Genomic DNA, 20,670 nt, shown 5'->3' on the forward strand with positions numbered 1-20,670 from the left:
ATCGAAAAGTATCGTAAAGATATCGAAAAGTATCGAAAAGATATCGAAAAGTATCAATGTATCGATAAGTATCGATATATCGATAAGTATCGATATATCGATAAGTATCGATTTATCGATAAGTATCGATATATCAAAAAGTATCGATATATCGAAAAGTATCGATATATCGAAAAGTATCGAAAAGATATCGAAAAGTATCGATATATCGAAAAGTATCGATATATCGATAAGTATCGATAAGATATCGAAAAGTACCGATAAGATATCGAAAAGTAACGAAAAGATAACGAAAAGTATCGATATATATCGAATAGTATCGATATATATCGAATAGTATCTATATATAAGGAAAAGTATCGATATATAATGAAAAGTATCGATATATAATGATAAGTATGGATATATAATGATAAGTATCGATATATAATGATAAGTATCGATATATAATGATAAGTATCGATATATAATGAAAGGTTGTGTTGTTGTGGTCTTCAGTCCTGAGACTGGTTTGATGCAGCTCTCCATGCTACTCTATCCTGTGCAAGCTTCTTCATCTCCCAGTACCTACTACAACCTACATCCTTCTGAATCTGCTTAGTGTATTGATCTCTTGGTCTCCCTCTACGATTTTTACCCTCCACGCTGCCCTCCAATGCTAAATTTGTGATCCCTTGATGCCTCAAAACATGTCCTACCAACCGATCCCTTCTTCTAGTCAAGTTGTGCCACAAACTTCTCTTCTCCCCAATCCTATTCAATACCTCCTCATTAGTTACGTGATCTACCCACCTTATCTTCAGCATTCTTCTGTAGCACCACATTTCGAAAGCTTCTATTCTCTTCTTGTCCAAACTAGTTATCGTCCATGTCTCACTTCCATACATGGCTACGCTCCATACAAATACTTTCAGAAACGACTTCCTGACACCTAAATCTATACTCGATGTTAACAAATTTCTCTTCTTGAGAAACGCTTTCCTTGCCATTGCCAGTCTACATTTTATATCCTCTCTACTTCGACCATCATCGGTTATTTTACTCCCTAAATAGCAAAACTCCTTTACTACTTTAAGTGTCTCATTTCCTAATCTAATTCCCCCAGCATCACCCGACTTAATTTGACTACATTCCATTATCCTCGTTTTGCTTTTGTTGATGTTCATCTTATATCCTCCTTTCAAGACACTGTCCATTCCGTTCAACTGCTCTTCCAAGTCCTTTGCTGTCTCTGACAGAATTACAATGTCATCGGCGAACCTCAGAGTTTTTACTTCTTCTCCATGAATTTTAATACCTACTCCGAATTTTTCTTTTGTTTCCTTTACTGCTTGCTCAATATACAGATTGAATAACATCGGGGAGAGGCTACAACCCTGTCTTACTCCTTTCCCAACCACTGCTTCCCTTTCATGTCCCTCGACTCTTATAACTGCCATCTGGTTTCTGTACAAATTGTAAATAGCCTTTCGCTCCCTGTATTTTACCCCTGCCACCTTCAGAATTTGAAAGAGAGTATTCCAGTCAACATTGTCAAAAGCTTTCTCTAAGTCTACAAATGCTAGAAATGTAGGTTTGCCTTTTCTTAATCTTTCTTCCAAGATAAGTCGTAAGGTTAGTATTGCCTCACGTGTTCCAACATTTCTACGGAATCCAAACTGATCTTCCCCGAGGTCGGCTTCTACCAGTTTTTCCATTCGTCTGTAAAGAATTCGCGTTAGTATTTTGCAGCTGTGACTTATTAAACTGATAGTTCGGTAATTTTCACATCTGTCAACACCTGCTTTCTTTGGGATTGGAATTATTATATTCTTCTTGAAGTCTGAGGGTATTTCGCCTGTCTCATACATCGTGCTCACCAGATGGTAGAGTTTTGTCATGACTGGCTCTCCCGAGGCCATCAGTAGTTCTAGTGGAATGTTGTCTACTCCCGGGGCCTTGTTTCGACTCAGGTCTTTCAGTGCTCTGTCAAACTCTTCACGCAGTATCTTATCTCCCATTTCGTCTTCATCTACATCCTCTTCCATTTCCATAATATTGTCCTCAAGTACATCTCCCTTGTATAAACCCTCTATATACTCCTTCCACCTTTCTGCCTTCCCTTCTTTGCTTAGCACTGGGTTTCCATCTGAGCTCTTGATATTCATACAAGTGGTTCTCTTCTCTCCAAAGGTCTCTTTAATTTTCCTGTAGGCAGTATCTATCTTACCCCTAGTGAGACAAGCCTCTACATCCTTACATTTGTCCTCTAGCCATCCCTGCTTAGCCATTTTGCACTTCCTGTCGATTTCATTTTTGAGACGTTTGTATTCCTTTTTGCCTGCTTCATTTACTGCATTTTTATATTTTCTCCTTTCATCAATTAAATTCAATATTTCTTCTGTTACCCAAGGATTTCTATTAGCCCTCGTCTTTTTACCTACTTGATCGTCTGCTGCCTTCACCACTTCATCCCTCAGAGCTACCCATTCTTCTTCTACTGTATTTCTTTCCCCCATTCCTGTCAATTGTTCCCTTATGCTCTCCCTGTAACTCTCTACAACCTCTGGTTCTTTCAGTTTATCCAGGTCCCATCTCCTTAAATTCCCACCTTTTTGCAGTTTCTTCAGTTTCAATCTGCAGTTCATAACCAATAGATTGTGGTCAGAATCCACATCTGCCCCAGGAAATGTCTTACAATTTAAAACCTGGTTCCTAAATCTCTGTCTTACCATTATATAATCTATCTGAAACCTGTCAGTATCTCCAGGCTTCTTCCATGTATACAGCCTCCTTTCATGATTCTTGAACCAAGTGTTAGCTATGATTAAGTTATGCTCTGAGCAAAATTCTACAAGGCGGCTTCCTCTTTCATTCCTTCCCCCCAATCCATATTCACCTACTATGTTTCCTTCTCTCCCTTTTCCTACTGACGAATTCCAGTCACCCATGACTATTAAATTTTCGTCTCCCTTCACTACCTGAATAATTTCTTTTATCTCGTCATACATTTCATCTATTTCTTCATCATCTGCAGAGCTAGTTGGCATATAAACTTGTACTACTGTAGTAGGCATGGGCTTTGTGTCTATCTTGGCCACAATAATGCGTTCACTATGCTGTTTGTAGTAGCTAACCCGCACTCCTATTTTTTTATTCATTATTAAACCTACTCCTGCATTACCCCTATTTGATTTTGTATTTATAACCCTGTAATCACCTGACCAAAAGTCTTGTTCCTCCTGCCACCGAACTTCACTAATTCCCACTATATCTAACTTTAACCTATCCATTTCCCTTTTCAAATTTTCTAACCTACCTGCCCGATTAAGTGATCTGACATTCCACGCTCCGATCCGTAGAACGCCAGTTTTCTTTCTCCTGATAACGACGTCCTCTTGAGTAGTCCCCGCCCGGAGATCCGAATGGGGGACTATTTTACCTCCGGAATATTTTACCCAAGAGGACGCCATCATCATTTAATCATACAGTAGAGCTGCATGTCCTCGGGAAAAATTACGGCTGTAGTTTCCCCTTGCTTTCAGCCGTTCGCAGTACCAGCACAGCAAGGCCGTTTTGGTTAATGTTACAAGGCCAGATCAGTCAATCATCCAGACTGTTGCCCCTGCAACTACTGAAAAGGCTGCTGCCCCTCTTCAGCAACCACATGTTTGTCTGGCCTCTCAACAGATACCCCTCCGTTGTGGTTGCACCTACGGTACGGCCATCTGCATCGCTGAGGCACGCAAGCCTCCCCACCAACGGCAAGGTCCATGGTTCATGGGGGGGATAATGAAAGGTATCGATATATAATAAAAAGTATCGATATATAATGAAAAGTATCGAAAAGATATAGAAAAGTATCGAAAAGATATCGAAAAGTATCGAAAAGATATCGAAAAGTATCATAAAGATATCGAAAAGTATCGAAAAGATATCGAAAAGTATCGAAAAGATCGAAGAAAAGATATCGAAAAGTATCGATATATCGATAAGTATCGATATATCGAAAAGTATCGATATATCGATAAGTATCGATATATCGATAAGTATCGATATATCGATAAGTATCGATATATCCGATATATCGATAAGTATCGATATATCGAAAAGTATCGATAAATCGATAAGTATCGATATATCGAAAAGTATCGATATATCGAAAAGTATCGATAAATCGAAAAGTATCGATATATCGAAAAAAAAATCGATATATCGAAAAGTATCGATATATCGAAAAGTATCGATATATCGATAAGTATCGATAAGATATCGAAAAGTATCGATATATCGAAAAGTATCGATATATCGATAAGTATCGATATATCGATAAGTATCGATAAGTATCGATATATCGATAAGTATCGATATATCGATACGTATCGAAAAGATATCGATAAGTACCGAAAAGATATCGATAAGTACCGAAAAGATATCGAAAAGTACCGAAAAGATATCGAAAAGTATCGAAAAGATATCAAAAAGTATCGAAAAGATATCGAAAAGTATCGAAAAGATATCGAAAAGTATCGAAATGATACCGAAAAGTATCGAAAAGATATCGAAAAGTATCGATATATCGAAAAGTATCGATATATCGATAAGTATCGATATATCGAAAAGTACCGATATATCGAAAAGTACCGATATATCGATAAGTACCGATATATCGATAAGTATCGATAAGTATCGATATATCGATAAGTATCGATATATCGATAAGTATCGATATATCGAAAAGTATCGATATATCGAAAAGTATCGATATATCGTAAAGTATCGATATATCGAAAAGTACCGATATATCGAAAAGTACCGAAAAGATATCGAAAATATCGAAAAGATATCGAAAAGTGCCGAAAAGATATCCAAAAGTACCGAAAAGATATCCAAAAGTACCGAAAAGATATCGAAAAGTACCGAAAAGATATCGAAAAGTACCGAAAAGATATCGAAAAGTATCGAAAAGATATCGAAAGGTATCGAAAAGATATCGAAAAGTATCTATATATAATGAAAAGTATCTATATATAATAAAAAGTATCGATATAAAATGAAAAGTATCGATATATAATGAAAAGTATCGAAAAGATATCGATAAGTATCGAAAAGATATCGATAAGTATCGAAAAGATATCGATAAGTATCGAAAAGATATAGATAAGTATCGAAAAGATATCGATAAGTATCGAAAAGATATCGAAAAGTATCGAAAAGACATCGAAAAGTATCGAAAAGATATCGAAAAGATATCGAAAAGTATCGAAAAGATATCGAAAAGTATCTATATATAATGAAAAGTATCTATATATATCGAAAAGTATCTATATATATCGAAAAGTATCTATATATAATGAAAAGTATCGATATATAATTAAAAGTATCGATATATAATGAAAAGTATCGATATATAATGATAAGTATCGATATATAATGATAAGTATCGATATATAAGTACCGAAAAGATATCGAAAAGTACCGAAAAGATATCGAAAAGTACCGAAAAGATATCGAAAAGTATCGAAAAGATATCGAAAAGTATCGAAAAGATATCGAAAAGTATCGATATATCGATAAGTATCGAAAAGATATCGAAAAGTATCGATATATCGATAAGTATCGATATATCGAAAAGTATCGATATATCGAAAAGTATCGATATAACGAAAAGTATCGATATATCGAAAAGTATCGATATATCGATAAGTATCGATATATCGAAAAGTATCGATGTATCGATAAGTATCGATGTATCGATAAGTATCGATGTATCGATAAGTATCGATATATCGATAAGTATCGATATATCGATAAGTATCGATATATCGATAAGTATCGATATATCGAAAAGTATCGATAAATCGTAAAGTATCGATATATCGAAAAGTATCGAAATATCGAAAAGTATCGATGTATCGAAAAGTATCGATGTATCGAAAAGTATCGATGTATCGAAAAGTATCGATATATCGAAAAGTATCGATATATCGAAAAGTATCGATATATCGATAAGTATCGATATATCGATAAGTATCGATATATCGATAAGTACCGAAAAGATATCGAAAAGTACCGAAAAGATATCGAAAAGTACCGGAAAGATATCGAAAAGTACCGAAAAGATATCGAAAAGTACCGAAAAGATATCGAAAAGTACCGAAAAGATATCGAAAAGTACCGAAAAGATATCGAAAAGTACCGAAAAGATTTCGAAAAGTACCGAAAAGATATCGAAAAGTACCGAAAAGATATCGAAAAGTACCGAAAAGATATCGAAAAGTACCGAATAGATATCGAAAAGTACCGAAAAGATATCGAAAAGTACCGAAAAGATATCGAAAAGTACCGAAAAGATATCGAAAAGTACCGAAAAGATATCGAAAAGTACCGAAAAGATATCGAAAAGTACCGAAAAGATATCGAAAAGTATCGTAAAGATATCGAAAAGTATTGTAAAGATATCGAAAAGTATCGTAAAGATATCGAAAAGTATCGAAAATTTATCGAAAAGTATCGATGTATCGATAAGTATCGATATATCGAAAAGTATCGATGTATCGATAAGTATCGATATATCGATAAGTATCGATATATCGAAAAGTATCGATATATCGATAAGTATCGATATATCGATAAGTATCGACATATCGAAAAGTATCGATATATCGAAAAGTATCGATATATCGAAAAGTATCGATATATCGAAAAGTATCGATATATCGAAAAGTATCGATATATCGATAAGTATCGATAAGATATCGAAAAGTACCGAAAAGATATCGAAAAGTATCGAAAAGTATCGAAAAGATACCGAAAAGATATCGAATAGTATCGAAAAGATATCGAAAAGTATCTATATATATCGAAAAGTATCTATATATATCGAAAAGTATCTATATATACCGAAAAGTATCTATATATAATGAAAAGTATCGATATATAATTAAAAGTATCGATATATAATGAAAAGTATCGATATATAATGATAAGTATCGATATATAATGATAAGTATCGATATATAAGTACCGAAAAGATATCGAAAAGTACCGAAAAGATATCGAAAAGTACCGAAAAGATATCGAAAAGTATCGAAAAGATATCGAAAAGTATCGAAAAGATATCGAAAAGTATCGATATATCGATAAGTATCGAAAAGATATCGAAAAGTATCGATATATCGATAAGTATCGATATATCGAAAAGTATCGATATATCGAAAAGTATCGATATAACGAAAAGTATCGATATATCGAAAAGTATCGATGTATCGATAAGTATCGATATATCGAAAAGTATCGATGTATCGATAAGTATCGATGTATCGATAAGTATCGATGTATCGATAAGTATCGATATATCGATAAGTATCGATATATCGATAAGTATCGATCTTTCGAAAAGTATCGATATATCGAAAAGTATCGATAAATCATAAAGTATCGATATATCGAAAAGTATCGAAATATCGAAAAGTATCGATGTATCGAAAAGTATCGATGTATCGAAAAGTATCGATATATCGAAAAGTATCGATATATCGAAAAGTATCGATATATCGATAAGTATCGATATATCGATAAGTATCGATATATCGATAAGTACCGAAAAGATATCGAAAAGTACCGAAAAGATATCGAAAAGTACCGGAAAGATATCGAAAAGTACCGAAAAGATATCGAAAAGTACCGAAAAGATATCGAAAAGTACCGAAAAGATTTCGAAAAGTACCGAAAAGATATCGAAAAGTACCGAAAAGATATCGAAAAGTACCGAAAAGATATCGACAAGTACCGAAAAGATATCGACAAGTACCGAAAAGATATCGACAAGTACCGAAAAGATATCGACAAGTACCGAAAAGATATCGAAAAGTATCGAAAAGATATCGAAAAGTATCGAAAAGACATCGAAAAGTATCGTAAAGATATCGAAAAGTATCGAAAAGATATCGAAAAGTATCGATGTATCGATAAGTATCGATATATCGATAAGTATCGATATATCGATAAGTATCGATATAACGAAAAGTATCGATATATCGAAAAGTATCGATATATCGAAAAGTATCGATATATCGAAAAGTATCGATATATCGATACTTATCGATATATCGATACTTTTCGATATATCGATAAGTATCCATATATCAATAAGTATCGATATATCGATATATCGATAAGTATCGATAAATCGATAAGTATCGATTTATCCAAAAGTATCGATATATCGATAAGTATCGATATATCGATAAGTATCGATATATCGATAAGTATCGATATATCGAGAAGTATCGATTTATCGAGAAGTATCGATATATCGAAAAGTATCGATATATCGAGAAGTATCGATTTATCGAAAAGTATCGATATATAGAAAAGTATCGATATATCGAAAATTATCGATATATCGAAAAGTATCGATATATCGAAAAGTATCGATATATCGAAAAGTATCGATATATCGATAAGTATCGATAAGATATCAAAAGTACCGATAAGATATCGAAAAGTACCGGAAAGATATCGAAAAGTATCGATATATATCGAATAGTATCGATATATATCGAAAAGTATTGATATATATCGAAAAGTATCTATATATAAGGAAAAGTATCGATATATAAGGAAAACTATCGATATATAATGAAAAGTATCGATATATAATGAAAAGTATCGATATATAATGATAAGTATGGATATATAATGATAAGTATCGATATATAATGATAAGTATCGATATATAATGATAAGTATCGATATATAAAGATAAGTATCGATATATAATAAAATGTATCGATATATAATGAAAAGTATCGAAAAGATATCGAAAAGTATCGAAAAGATATCGAAAAGTATCGAAAAGATATCGAAAAGTATCGAAAAGATCGAAAAGTATCGAAAAGATATCGAAAAGTATCGATATATCGAAAAGTATCGATATATCGAAAAGTATCGATATATCGATAAGTAACGATATATCCGATATATCGATAAGTATCGATATATCGAAAACTATCGATATATCGAAAAGTATTGATATATCGAAAAGTATCGGTATATCGAAAAGTATCGATATATCGAAAAGTATCGATATATCGATAAGTATTGATATATCGATAAGTATCCATATATCAAAAAGTATCGATATATCGAAAAGTATCGATATATCGAAAAGTATCGATATATCGATAAGTATCGATATATCGCAAAGTATTGATATATCGATAAGTATCGATATATCGATAAGTATCGATATATCGATAAGTATCGATATATCGATAAGTACAGAAAAGGTATCGAAAAGTACCGAAAAGATATCGAAAAGTACCGGAAAGATATCGAAAAGTACCGAAAAGATATCGAAAAGTACCGAAAAGATATCGAAAAGTATCGAAAAGATATCGAAAAGTATCGAAAAGATATCGAAAAGTATCGAAATGATATCGAAAAGATATCGAAATGTATCGATATATCGAATAGTATCGATATATCGAATAGTATCATTATATCGATAAGTATCGATATATCGAAAAGTACCGATATATCGAAAAGTACCGATATATCGATAAGTATCGATATATCGATAAGTATCGATAAGTATCGATATATCGATAAGTATCGATATATCGATAAGTATCGATATATCGATAAGTATCGATATGTCGATAAGTATCGATATATCGATAAGTATCGATATGTCGATAAGTATCGATATATCGATAAGTATCGATATATCGAAAAGTATCGATATATCGAAAAGTATCGATATATCGTAAAGAATCGATATATCGTAAAGTATCGATATATCGAAAAGTACCGATATATCGAAAAGTACCGAAAAGATATCGAAAAGTATCGAAAAGATATCGAAAAGTACCGAAAAGATATCGAAAAGTACCGAAAAGATATCCAAAAGTACCGAAAAGATATCGAAAAGTACCGAAAAGATATCGAAAAGTACCGAAAAGATATCGAAAAGTACCGAAAAGTTTTCGAAAAGTATCAAAAAGATATCGATAAGTATCGAAAAGATGTCGATAAGTATTTATATATAATGAAAAGTATCTATATATAATAAAAAGTATCGATATATAATGAAAAGTATCGATATATAATGAAAAGTATCGAAAAAATATCGATAAGTATCGAAAAGATATCGATAAGTATCGAAAAGATATCGATAAGTATCGAAATTTTATAGATAAGTATCGAAAAGATATCGAAAAGTATCGAAAAGATATCGAAAAGTATCGAAAAGACATCGAAAAGTATCGAGAATATATCGAAAAGATATCGAAAAGTATCGAAAAGATATCGAAAAGTATCGAAAAGATATCGAAAAGTACCGAAAAAATATCGAAAAGTATCGATATATCGAAAAGTATCGATATATCGAAAAGTATCTATATATCGATAAGTATCGATATATCGAAAAGTATCGATGTATCGAAAAGTATCGATATATCGATAAGTATCGATACATCGAAAAGTATCGATATATCGATAAGTATCGATATATCGAAAAGTATCGATGTATCGAAAAGTATCGATATATCGATAAGTATCGATATATCGATAAGTATCGATATATCGAAAAGTATCGATATATCGAAAAGTATCGATATATCTAATAGTATCGATATATCAAGAAGTATCGATATATAGAAAAGTATCGATATATCGAAAAGTATCGATATATCGAAAAGAATCGATATATCGATAAATATCGATATATCGAAAAGTACCGAAAAGATATCGATAAGTACCGAAAAGATATCGATAAGTACCGAAAAGATATCGATAAGTACCGAAAAGATATCTAAAAGTACCGAAAAGATATCGAAAAGTACCGAAAAGATATGGAAAAGTACCGAAAAGATATCGAAAAGTACCGAGAAGATATCGAAAAGTACCGAAAAGGTATCGAAAAGTATCGAAAAGATATCGAAAAGTATCGAAAAGATATCGAATAGTATCGATATATATCGAAAAGCATCGATATATATCGAAAAGTATCTATATATAAGGAAAAGTATCGATATATAAGGAAAAGTATCGATATATAATGAAAAGTATCGATATATAATGAAAAGTATCGATATATAATGAAAAGTATCGAAAAGATATCGAAAAGTATCGAAAAGATATCAAAAAGTATCGAAAAGATATCGAAAAGTATCGAAAAGATATCGAAAAGTATCGATATATCGATAAGTATCGATATATCGATAAGTATCGACATATCGATAAGTATCGATATATCGGTAAGTATCGACATATCGATAAGTATCGATATATCGATAAGTATCGATGTATCGAAAAGTATCGATATATCGATAAGTATCGATATATCGAAAAGTATCAATATATCGATATCGATGTATCGAAAAATATCGATATATCGATAAGTATCGATATATCGATAAGTATCGATATATCGATAAGTATCGATATATCGAAAAGTATCGATTTATCGAAAAGTATCGATATATCGATAAGTATCGATATATCGAAAAGTATCGATATATCGAAAAGTATCGATATATCGATAAGTATCGATATATCGATAAGTATCGATATATCGATAAGAGTCGATAAGTATCGATATATCGATAAGTATCGATATATCGATAAGTATCGATATATCGATAAGTATCGATATGTCGATAAGTGTCGATATATCGATAAGTATCGATATATCGATAAGTATCGATGTATCGAAAAGTATCGATATATCGAAAAGTATCGATATATCGAAAAGTATCGATATATCGAAAAGTATCGATATATCGAAAAGTATCGATATATCGAAAAGTATCGATATATCGAAAAGTACCGATATATCGATAAGTATCGATATATCGAAAAGTACAGAAAAGATATCGAAAAGTATCGAAAAGATATCGAAAGGTATCGAAAAGATATCGAAAAGTATCGAAAAGATATCGAAAAGTGTCTATATATAATGAAAAGTATCTATATATAATAAAAAGTATCGATATATAATGAAAAGTATCGATATATAATGTGAAAAGTATCGAAAAGATATCGATAAGTATCGAAAAGATATCGATAAGTATCGAAAAGATACCGATAAGTATCGAAAAGATATCGATAAGTATCGAAAAGATATAGATAAGTTTCGAAAAGATATCGAAAAGTATCGAAAAGACATCGAAAAGTATCGAAAAGTTATCGAAAAGTATCGAAAAGATATTGAAAAGTATCGAAAAGTTATCGAAAAGTATCGAAAAGATATCGAAATGTATCGAAAAGATATCGAAAAGTATCGAAAAGATATCGAAAAGTATCTATATATATCGAAAAGTATCTATATATATCGAAAAGTATCGATATATCGATAAGTATCGATATATCGAAAAGTATCGATATATCGAAAAGTATCGATATATCGATAAGTATCGATATATCGATAAGTATCGATATATCGATAAGTATCGATATATCGATAAGTATCGATATATCGCAAAGTATCGATATATCGATAAGTATCGATATATCGGTAAGTACAGAAAAGATATCGAAAAGTACCGAAAAGATATCGATAAGTACCGGAATGATATCGAAAAGTACCGAAAAGATATCGAAAAGTACCGAAAAGATATCGAAAAGTACCGAAAAGATATCGAAAAGTACCGAAAAGATTTCGAAAAGTACCGAAAAGATATCGAAAAGTACCGAAAAGATATCGAAAAGTACCGAAAAGATATCGAAAATTACCGAAAAGATATCGAAAAGTACCGAAAAGATATCGAAAAGTACCGAAAAGATATCGAACAGTACCGAAAAGATATCGACAAGTACCGAAAAGATATCGACACGTACCGAAAAGATATCGACAAGTACCGAAAAGATATCGAAAAGTACCGAAAAGATATCGAAAAGTATCGAAAAGATATCGAAAAGTATTGAAAAGATATCGAAAAGTATCGCAAAGATATCGAAAAGTATCGAAAAGATATCGAAAAGTATCGATATATCGATGAGTATCGATATATCGAAAAGTATCGAAAAGATATCGAAAAGTATCGATATATCGAAAAGTATCAATATGTCGAAAAGTATCGATATATCGATAAGTATCGATATATCGATAAGTATCGATATATCGAAAAGTATCGATATGCCGAAAAGTATCGATATATCGATAAGTATCGATATATCGATAAGTATCGATATATCGATAAGTATCGATATATCGAAAAGTATCGATATATCGATAAGTATCGATATATCGATAAGTATCGATATATCGAGAAGTATCGAAATATCGAAAAGTATCGATATATCGATAAGTATGGATATATCGAATAGTATCGAAATATCGAAAAGTATCGATATATCGATAAGTATCCATATATCAATAAGTATCTATATATCGATATATCGATAAGTATCGATATATCGATAAGTATCGATATATCGATAAGTATCGATATATCGATAAGTATCGATATATCGAAAAGTATCGATATATCGATAAGTATCGATATATCGATAAGTATCGATATATCGAAAAGTATCGTTATATCGATAAGTATCGAAAAGATATCGAAAAGTATCGAAAAGATCGAAAAGTATCGAAAAGATATCGCAAAGTATCGATATATCGATAAGTATCGATATATCGAAAAGTATCGATATATCGATAAGTATCGATATATCCGATATATCGATAAGTATCGATATATCGAAAAGTTTCGGTAAATCGATAAGTATCGATATATCGATAAGTATCGATATATCGAAAAGTATCGGTATATCGAAAAGTATCGATATATCGAAAAGTGTCGATATATCGAAAAGTATCGATTTATCGAAAAGTATCGATATATCGAAAAGTATCGATATATCGAAAAGTATCGATATATCGAAAAGTATCGTAATATCGAAAAGTATCGATATATCGAAGAGTATCGATAAGATATCGAAAAGTACCGAAAAGATATCGAAAAGTACCGAAAAGATATCGAAAGGTATCGAATAGTATCGATATATATCGAAAAGTATCGATATATATCGAAAAGTATCTATATATAAGGAAAAGTATCGATATATAATGAAAAGTATCGATATATAATGAAAAGTATCGATATATAATGATAAGTATGGATATATAATGATAAGTATCGATATATAATGATAAGTATCGATATATAATGATAGGTATCGATATATAATGATAAGTATCGATATATAATGAAAGGTATCGATATATAATAAAAAGTATCGATATATAATGAAAGGTATCGATATATAATAAAAAGTATCGATATATAATTAAAAGTATCGAAAAGATATCGAAAAGTATCGAAAAGATATCGAAAAGTATCGAAAAGATATCGAAAAGTATCGATAAGTATCGAAAAGATATCGAAAAGTATCGAAAAGATCGAAGAAAAGATATCGAAAAGTATCGTTATATCGATAAGTATCGATATATCGAAAAGTATCGATATATCGATAAGTATTGATATATCCGGTATATCGATAAGTATCGATATATCGAAAAGTATCGATAAATCGATAAGTATCGATAAATCGATAAGTATCGATTTATCGAAAAGTATCGATATATCGAAAAGTATCGATATATCGAAAATTATCGATATATCTAAAAGTATCGATATATCGAAAAGTATCGATATATCGAAAAGTATCGATACATCGATAAGTATCGATAAGATATCGAAAAGTATCGATATATCGAAAAGTATCGATATATCGAAAAGTATCGATATATCGATAAGTATCGATATATCGAAAAGTATCGAAAAGATATCGATAAGTACCGAAAAGATATCGATAAGTACCGAAAAGATATCGAAAAGTATCGATATATATCGAAAAGTATCTATATATAAGGAAAAGTATCGATATATAAGCAAAAGTATCGATATATAATGAAAAGTATCGATATATAATGAAAAGTATCGATATATAATGAAAAGTATCGATATATAATGAAAACTAACGATATATAATGAAAAGTATCGAAAAGATATCGAAAAGTATCGAAAAGATATCGAAAAGTATCGAAAAGATATCGAAAAGTATCGAAAAGATATCGAAAAGTATCGATATATCGAAAAGTATCGATATATCGATTAGTATCGATATATCGATAAGTATAGATATATCGATAAGTATCGATATATCGATAAGTATCGATATATCGATAAGTATCGACATATCGAAAAGTGTCGATATATCGAAAAGTATCGATATATCGAAAAGTATCGATATATCGTAAAGTATCGATATATCGAAAAGTACCGATATATCGAAAAGTACCGAAAAGATATCGAAAAGTACCGAAAAGATATCGAAAAGTACCGAAAAGATATCCAAAAGTACCGAAAAGATATCGAAAAGTACCGAAAAGGTATCGTAAAGTACCGAAAATATATCGAAAAGTATCGAAAAGATATCGAAAAGTATCGAAAAGATATCGAAAAGTATCGAAAAGATATCGAAAAGTATCTATATATAATGAAAAGTATCTATATATAATAAAAAGTATCGATATATAATGAAAAGTATCGATATATAATGAAAAGTATCGAAAAGATATCGATAAGTATCGAAAAGATATCGATAAGTATCGAAAAGATATCGATAAGTATCGAAAAGATATCGATAAGTATCGAAAAGATATAGATAAGTATCGAAAAGGTATCGATAAGTATCGAAAAGATATCGAAAAGTATCTATATATATCGAAAAGTATCTATATATATCGAAAAGTATCCATATATATCGAAAAGTATCTATATATAATGAAAAGTATCGATATATAATTAAAAGTATCGATATATAATGAAAAGTATCGATATATAATGATAAGTATCGATATATAATGATAAGTATCGATATATAAGTACCGAAAAGATATCGAAAAGTACCGAAAAGATATCGAAAAGTACCGAAAAGATATCGAAAAGTATCGAAAAGATATCGAAAAGTATCGAAAAGATATCGAAAAGTATCGAAAAGACATCGAAAAGTATCGAAAAGATATCGAAAAGATATCGAAAAGTATCGAAAAGATATCGAAAAGTATCGAAAAGATATCGAAAAGTATCTATATATATCGAAAAGTATCTATATATATCGAAAAGTATCCATATATATCGAAAAGTATCTATATATAATGAAAAGTATCGATATATAATTAAAAGTATCGATATATAATGAAAAGTATCGATATATAATGATAAGTATCGATATATAATGATAAGTATCGATATATAAGTACCGAAAAGATATCGAAAAGTACCGAAAAGATATCGAAAAGTACCGAAAAGATATCGAAAAGTATCGAAAAGATATCGAAAAGTATCGATATATAGATAAGTATCGAAAAGATATCGAAAAGTATCGATATATCGATAAGTATCGATATATCGAAAAGTATCGATATATCGAAAAGTATCGATATAACGAAAAGTATCGATATATCGAAAAGTATCGATATATCGAAAAGTATCGATATATCGATAAGTATCGATATATCGAAAAGTATCGAAATATCGTAAAGTATCGATATATCGAAAAGTATCGATATATCTATAAGTATCGATATATCGATAAGTTTCGATATATCGAAAAGTATCGATATATCGATAACTATCGATATATCGATAAGTATCGATATATCGATAAGTACCGAAAAGATATTGAAAAGTACCGAAAAGATATCGAAAAGTACCGAAAAGATATCAAAAAGTACCGAAAAGATATCGAAAAGTACCGAAAAGATATCGAAAAGTACCGAAAAGATTTCGAAAAGTACCGAAAAGATATCGAAAAGTACCGAAAAGATATCGAAAAGTACCGAAAATATATCGAAAAGTACCGAAAAGATATCGAAAAGTACCGAAAAGATATCGAAAAGTACCGAAAAGATATCGAAAAGTACCGAAAAGATATCGACAAGTACCGAAAAGATATCGAAAAGTACCGAAAAGATATCGAAAAGTATCGAAAAGATATCGAAAAGTATCGTTAAGATATCGAAAAGTATCGTAAAGATATCGAAAAGTATCGAAAAGATATCGAAAAGTATCAATGTATCGATAAGTATCGATATATCGATAAGTATCGATATATCGATAAGTATCGATTTATCGATAAGTATCGATATATCAAAAAGTATCGATATATCGAAAAGTATCGATATATCGAAAATTATCGATATATCGAAAAGTATCGATATATCGAAAAGTATCGATATATCGATAAGGATCGATATATCGAAAAGTATCGATATATCGATAAGTATCCATATATCAATAAGTATTGATATATCGATATTCTGATATATATATATATATATATATATATATATATATATATATATATATATATATATATATATATATATATATATCGATATATCGATAAGTATAAGTATATATCGATAAGTATCGATATATCGATAAGTATCGATATATCGAAAAGTATCGATATATCGAAAAGTATCGATATATCGATAAGTATCGATATATCGATAAGTATCGATATATCGATAAGTATCGATATGTCGATAGGTATCGATATATCGATAAGTATCGATATATGGAGAAGTATCGATATATCGAGAAGTATCGATATATCGAAAAGTATCGATATATCGAAAAGTAACGATATATCGATAAGTATCGATGTATCGAAAAGTATCCATATATCGAAAAGTATCAATATATCGAAAAGTATCGATATATCGAAAAGTATCGATATATCGATAAGTATCGATATATCGAGAGGTATCGATATATCGAAAAGTATCGATATATCGAAAAGTATCGATATATCGAAAAGCATCGAAAAGATATCGAAAAGTATCGATATATCGAAAAGTATGATATATCGATAAGTATCGATAAGATATCGAAAAGTACCGATAAGATATCGAAAAGTAACGAAAAGATAACGAAAAGTATCGATATATATCGAATAGTATCGATATATATCGAATAGTATCTATATATAAGGAAAAGTATCGATATATAATGAAAAGTATCGATATATAATGATAAGTATGGATATATAATGATAAGTATCGATATATAATGATAAGTATCGATATATAATGATAAGTATCGATATATAATGAAAGGTTGTGTTGTTGTGGTCTTCAGTCCTGAGACTGGTTTGATGCAGCTCTCCATGCTACTCTATCCTGTGCAAGCTTCTTCATCTCCCAGTACCTACTACAACCTACATCCTTCTGAATCTGCTTAGTGTATTGATCTCTTGGTCTCCCTCTACGATTTTTACCCTCCACGCTGCCCTCCAATGCTAAATTTGTGATCCCTTGATGCCTCAAAACATGTCCTACCAACCGATCCCTTCTTCTAGTCAAGTTGTGCCACAAACTTCTCTTCTCCCCAATCCTATTCAATACCTCCTCATTAGTTACGTGATCTACCCACCTTATCTTCAGCATTCTTCTGTAGCACCACATTTCGAAAGCTTCTATTCTCTTCTTGTCCAAACTAGTTATCGTCCATGTCTCACTTCCATACATGGCTACGCTCCATACAAATACTTTCAGAAACGACTTCCTGACACCTAAATCTATACTCGATGTTAACAAATTTCTCTTCTTGAGAAACGCTTTCCTTGCCATTGCCAGTCTACATTTTATATCCTCTCTACTTCGACCATCATCGGTTATTTTACTCCCTAAATAGCAAAACTCCTTTACTACTTTAAGTGTCTCATTTCCTAATCTAATTCCCCCAGCATCACCCGACTTAATTTGACTACATTCCATTATCCTCGTTTTGCTTTTGTTGATGTTCATCTTATATCCTCCTTTCAAGACACTGTCCATTCCGTTCAACTGCTCTTCCAAGTCCTTTGCTGTCTCTGACAGAATTACAATGTCATCGGCGAACCTCAGAGTTTTTACTTCTTCTCCATGAATTTTAATACCTACTCCGAATTTTTCTTTTGTTTCCTTTACTGCTTGCTCAATATACAGATTGAATAACATCGGGGAGAGGCTACAACCCTGTCTTACTCCTTTCCCAACCACTGCTTCCCTTTCATGTCCCTCGACTCTTATAACTGCCATCTGGTTTCTGTACAAATTGTAAATAGCCTTTCGCTCCCTGTATTTTACCCCTGCCACCTTCAGAATTTGAAAGAGAGTATTCCAGTCAACATTGTCAAAAGCTTTCTCTAAGTCTACAAATGCTAGAAATGTAGGTTTGCCTTTTCTTAATCTTTCTTCCAAGATAAGTCGTAAGGTTAGTATTGCCTCACGTGTTCCAACATTTCTACGGAATCCAAACTGATCTTCCCCGAGGTCGGCTTCTACCAGTTTTTCCATTCGTCTGTAAAGAATTCGCGTTAGTATTTTGCAGCTGTGACTTATTAAACTGATAGTTCGGTAATTTTCACATCTGTCAACACCTGCTTTCTTTGGGATTGGAATTATTATATTCTTCTTGAAGTCTGAGGGTATTTCGCCTGTCTCATACATCGTGCTCACCAGATGGTAGAGTTTTGTCATGACTGGCTCTCCCGAGGCCATCAGTAGTTCTAGTGGAATGTTGTCTACTCCCGGGGCCTTGTTTCGACTCAGGTCTTTCAGTGCTCTGTCAAACTCTTCACGCAGTATCTTATCTCCCATTTCGTCTTCATCTACATCCTCTTCCATTTCCATAATATTGTCCTCAAGTACATCTCCCTTGTATAAACCCTCTATATACTCCTTCCACCTTTCTGCCTTCCCTTCTTTGCTTAGCACTGGGTTTCCATCTGAGCTCTTGATATTCATACAAGTGGTTCTCTTCTCTCCAAAGGTCTCTTTAATTTTCCTGTAGGCAGTATCTATCTTACCCCTAGTGAGACAAGCCTCTACATCCTTACATTTGTCCTCTAGCCATCCCTGCTTAGCCATTTTGCACTTCCTGTCGATTTCATTTTTGAGACGTTTGTATTCCTTTTTGCCTGCTTCATTTACTGCATTTTTATATTTTCTCCTTTCATCAATTAAATTCAATATTTCTTCTGTTACCCAAGGATTTCTATTAGCCCTCGTCTTTTTACCTACTTGATCGTCTGCTGCCTTCACCACTTCATCCCTCAGAGCTACCCATTCTTCTTCTACTGTATTTCTTTCCCCCATTCCTGTCAATTGTTCCCTTATGCTCTCCCTGTAACTCTCTACAACCTCTGGTTCTTTCAGTTTATCCAGGTCCCATCTCCTTAAATTCCCACCTTTTTGCAGTTTCTTCAGTTTCAATCTGCAGTTCATAACCAATAGATTGTGGTCAGAATCCACATCTGCCCCAGGAAATGTCTTACAATTTAAAACCTGGTTCCTAAATCTCTGTCTTACCATTATATAATCTATCTGAAACCTGTCAGTATCTCCAGGCTTCTTCCATGTATACAGCCTCCTTTCATGATTCTTGAACCAAGTGTTAGCTATGATTAAGTTATGCTCTGAGCAAAATTCTACAAGGCGGCTTCCTCTTTCATTCCTTCCCCCCAATCCATATTCACCTACTATGTTTCCTTCTCTCCCTTTTCCTACTGACGAATTCCAGTCACCCATGACTATTAAATTTTCGTCTCCCTTCACTACCTGAATAATTTCTTTTATCTCGTCATACATTTCATCTATTTCTTCATCATCTGCAGAGCTAGTTG

General features: G+C 31.8%; 2 protein-coding genes across 2 annotated transcripts; both read left to right on the top strand.

Moving 5' to 3' along the window:
* Positions 1-469: 469 nt before the first annotated feature.
* On the top strand, positions 470-10,952 carry LOC126232246 (golgin subfamily A member 6-like protein 7). Its single transcript, XM_049942537.1, has 10 exons — positions 470-481; positions 3,820-3,923; positions 4,803-4,999; positions 5,041-5,259; positions 6,060-6,452; positions 7,611-7,943; positions 8,801-8,871; positions 9,758-10,040; positions 10,082-10,360; positions 10,816-10,952. The coding sequence occupies exons 1-10, from the start codon at positions 470-472 to the stop codon at positions 10,950-10,952; spliced, it is 2,028 nt and encodes a 675-aa protein (XP_049798494.1).
* A 4,031-nt stretch (positions 10,953-14,983) lies between these two features.
* On the top strand, positions 14,984-17,011 carry LOC126232247 (repetitive organellar protein-like). The gene is made up of 7 exons (XM_049942538.1): positions 14,984-15,128; positions 15,323-15,499; positions 15,541-15,726; positions 15,868-16,140; positions 16,242-16,413; positions 16,541-16,557; positions 16,698-17,011. The coding sequence occupies exons 1-7, from the start codon at positions 14,984-14,986 to the stop codon at positions 17,009-17,011; spliced, it is 1,284 nt and encodes a 427-aa protein (XP_049798495.1).
* Positions 17,012-20,670: the final 3,659 nt, after the last annotated feature.

Source organism: Schistocerca nitens, unplaced genomic scaffold (assembly GCF_023898315.1).
Source record: "Schistocerca nitens isolate TAMUIC-IGC-003100 unplaced genomic scaffold, iqSchNite1.1 HiC_scaffold_468, whole genome shotgun sequence".
NCBI lineage: Eukaryota > Metazoa > Arthropoda > Insecta > Orthoptera > Acrididae > Schistocerca > Schistocerca nitens.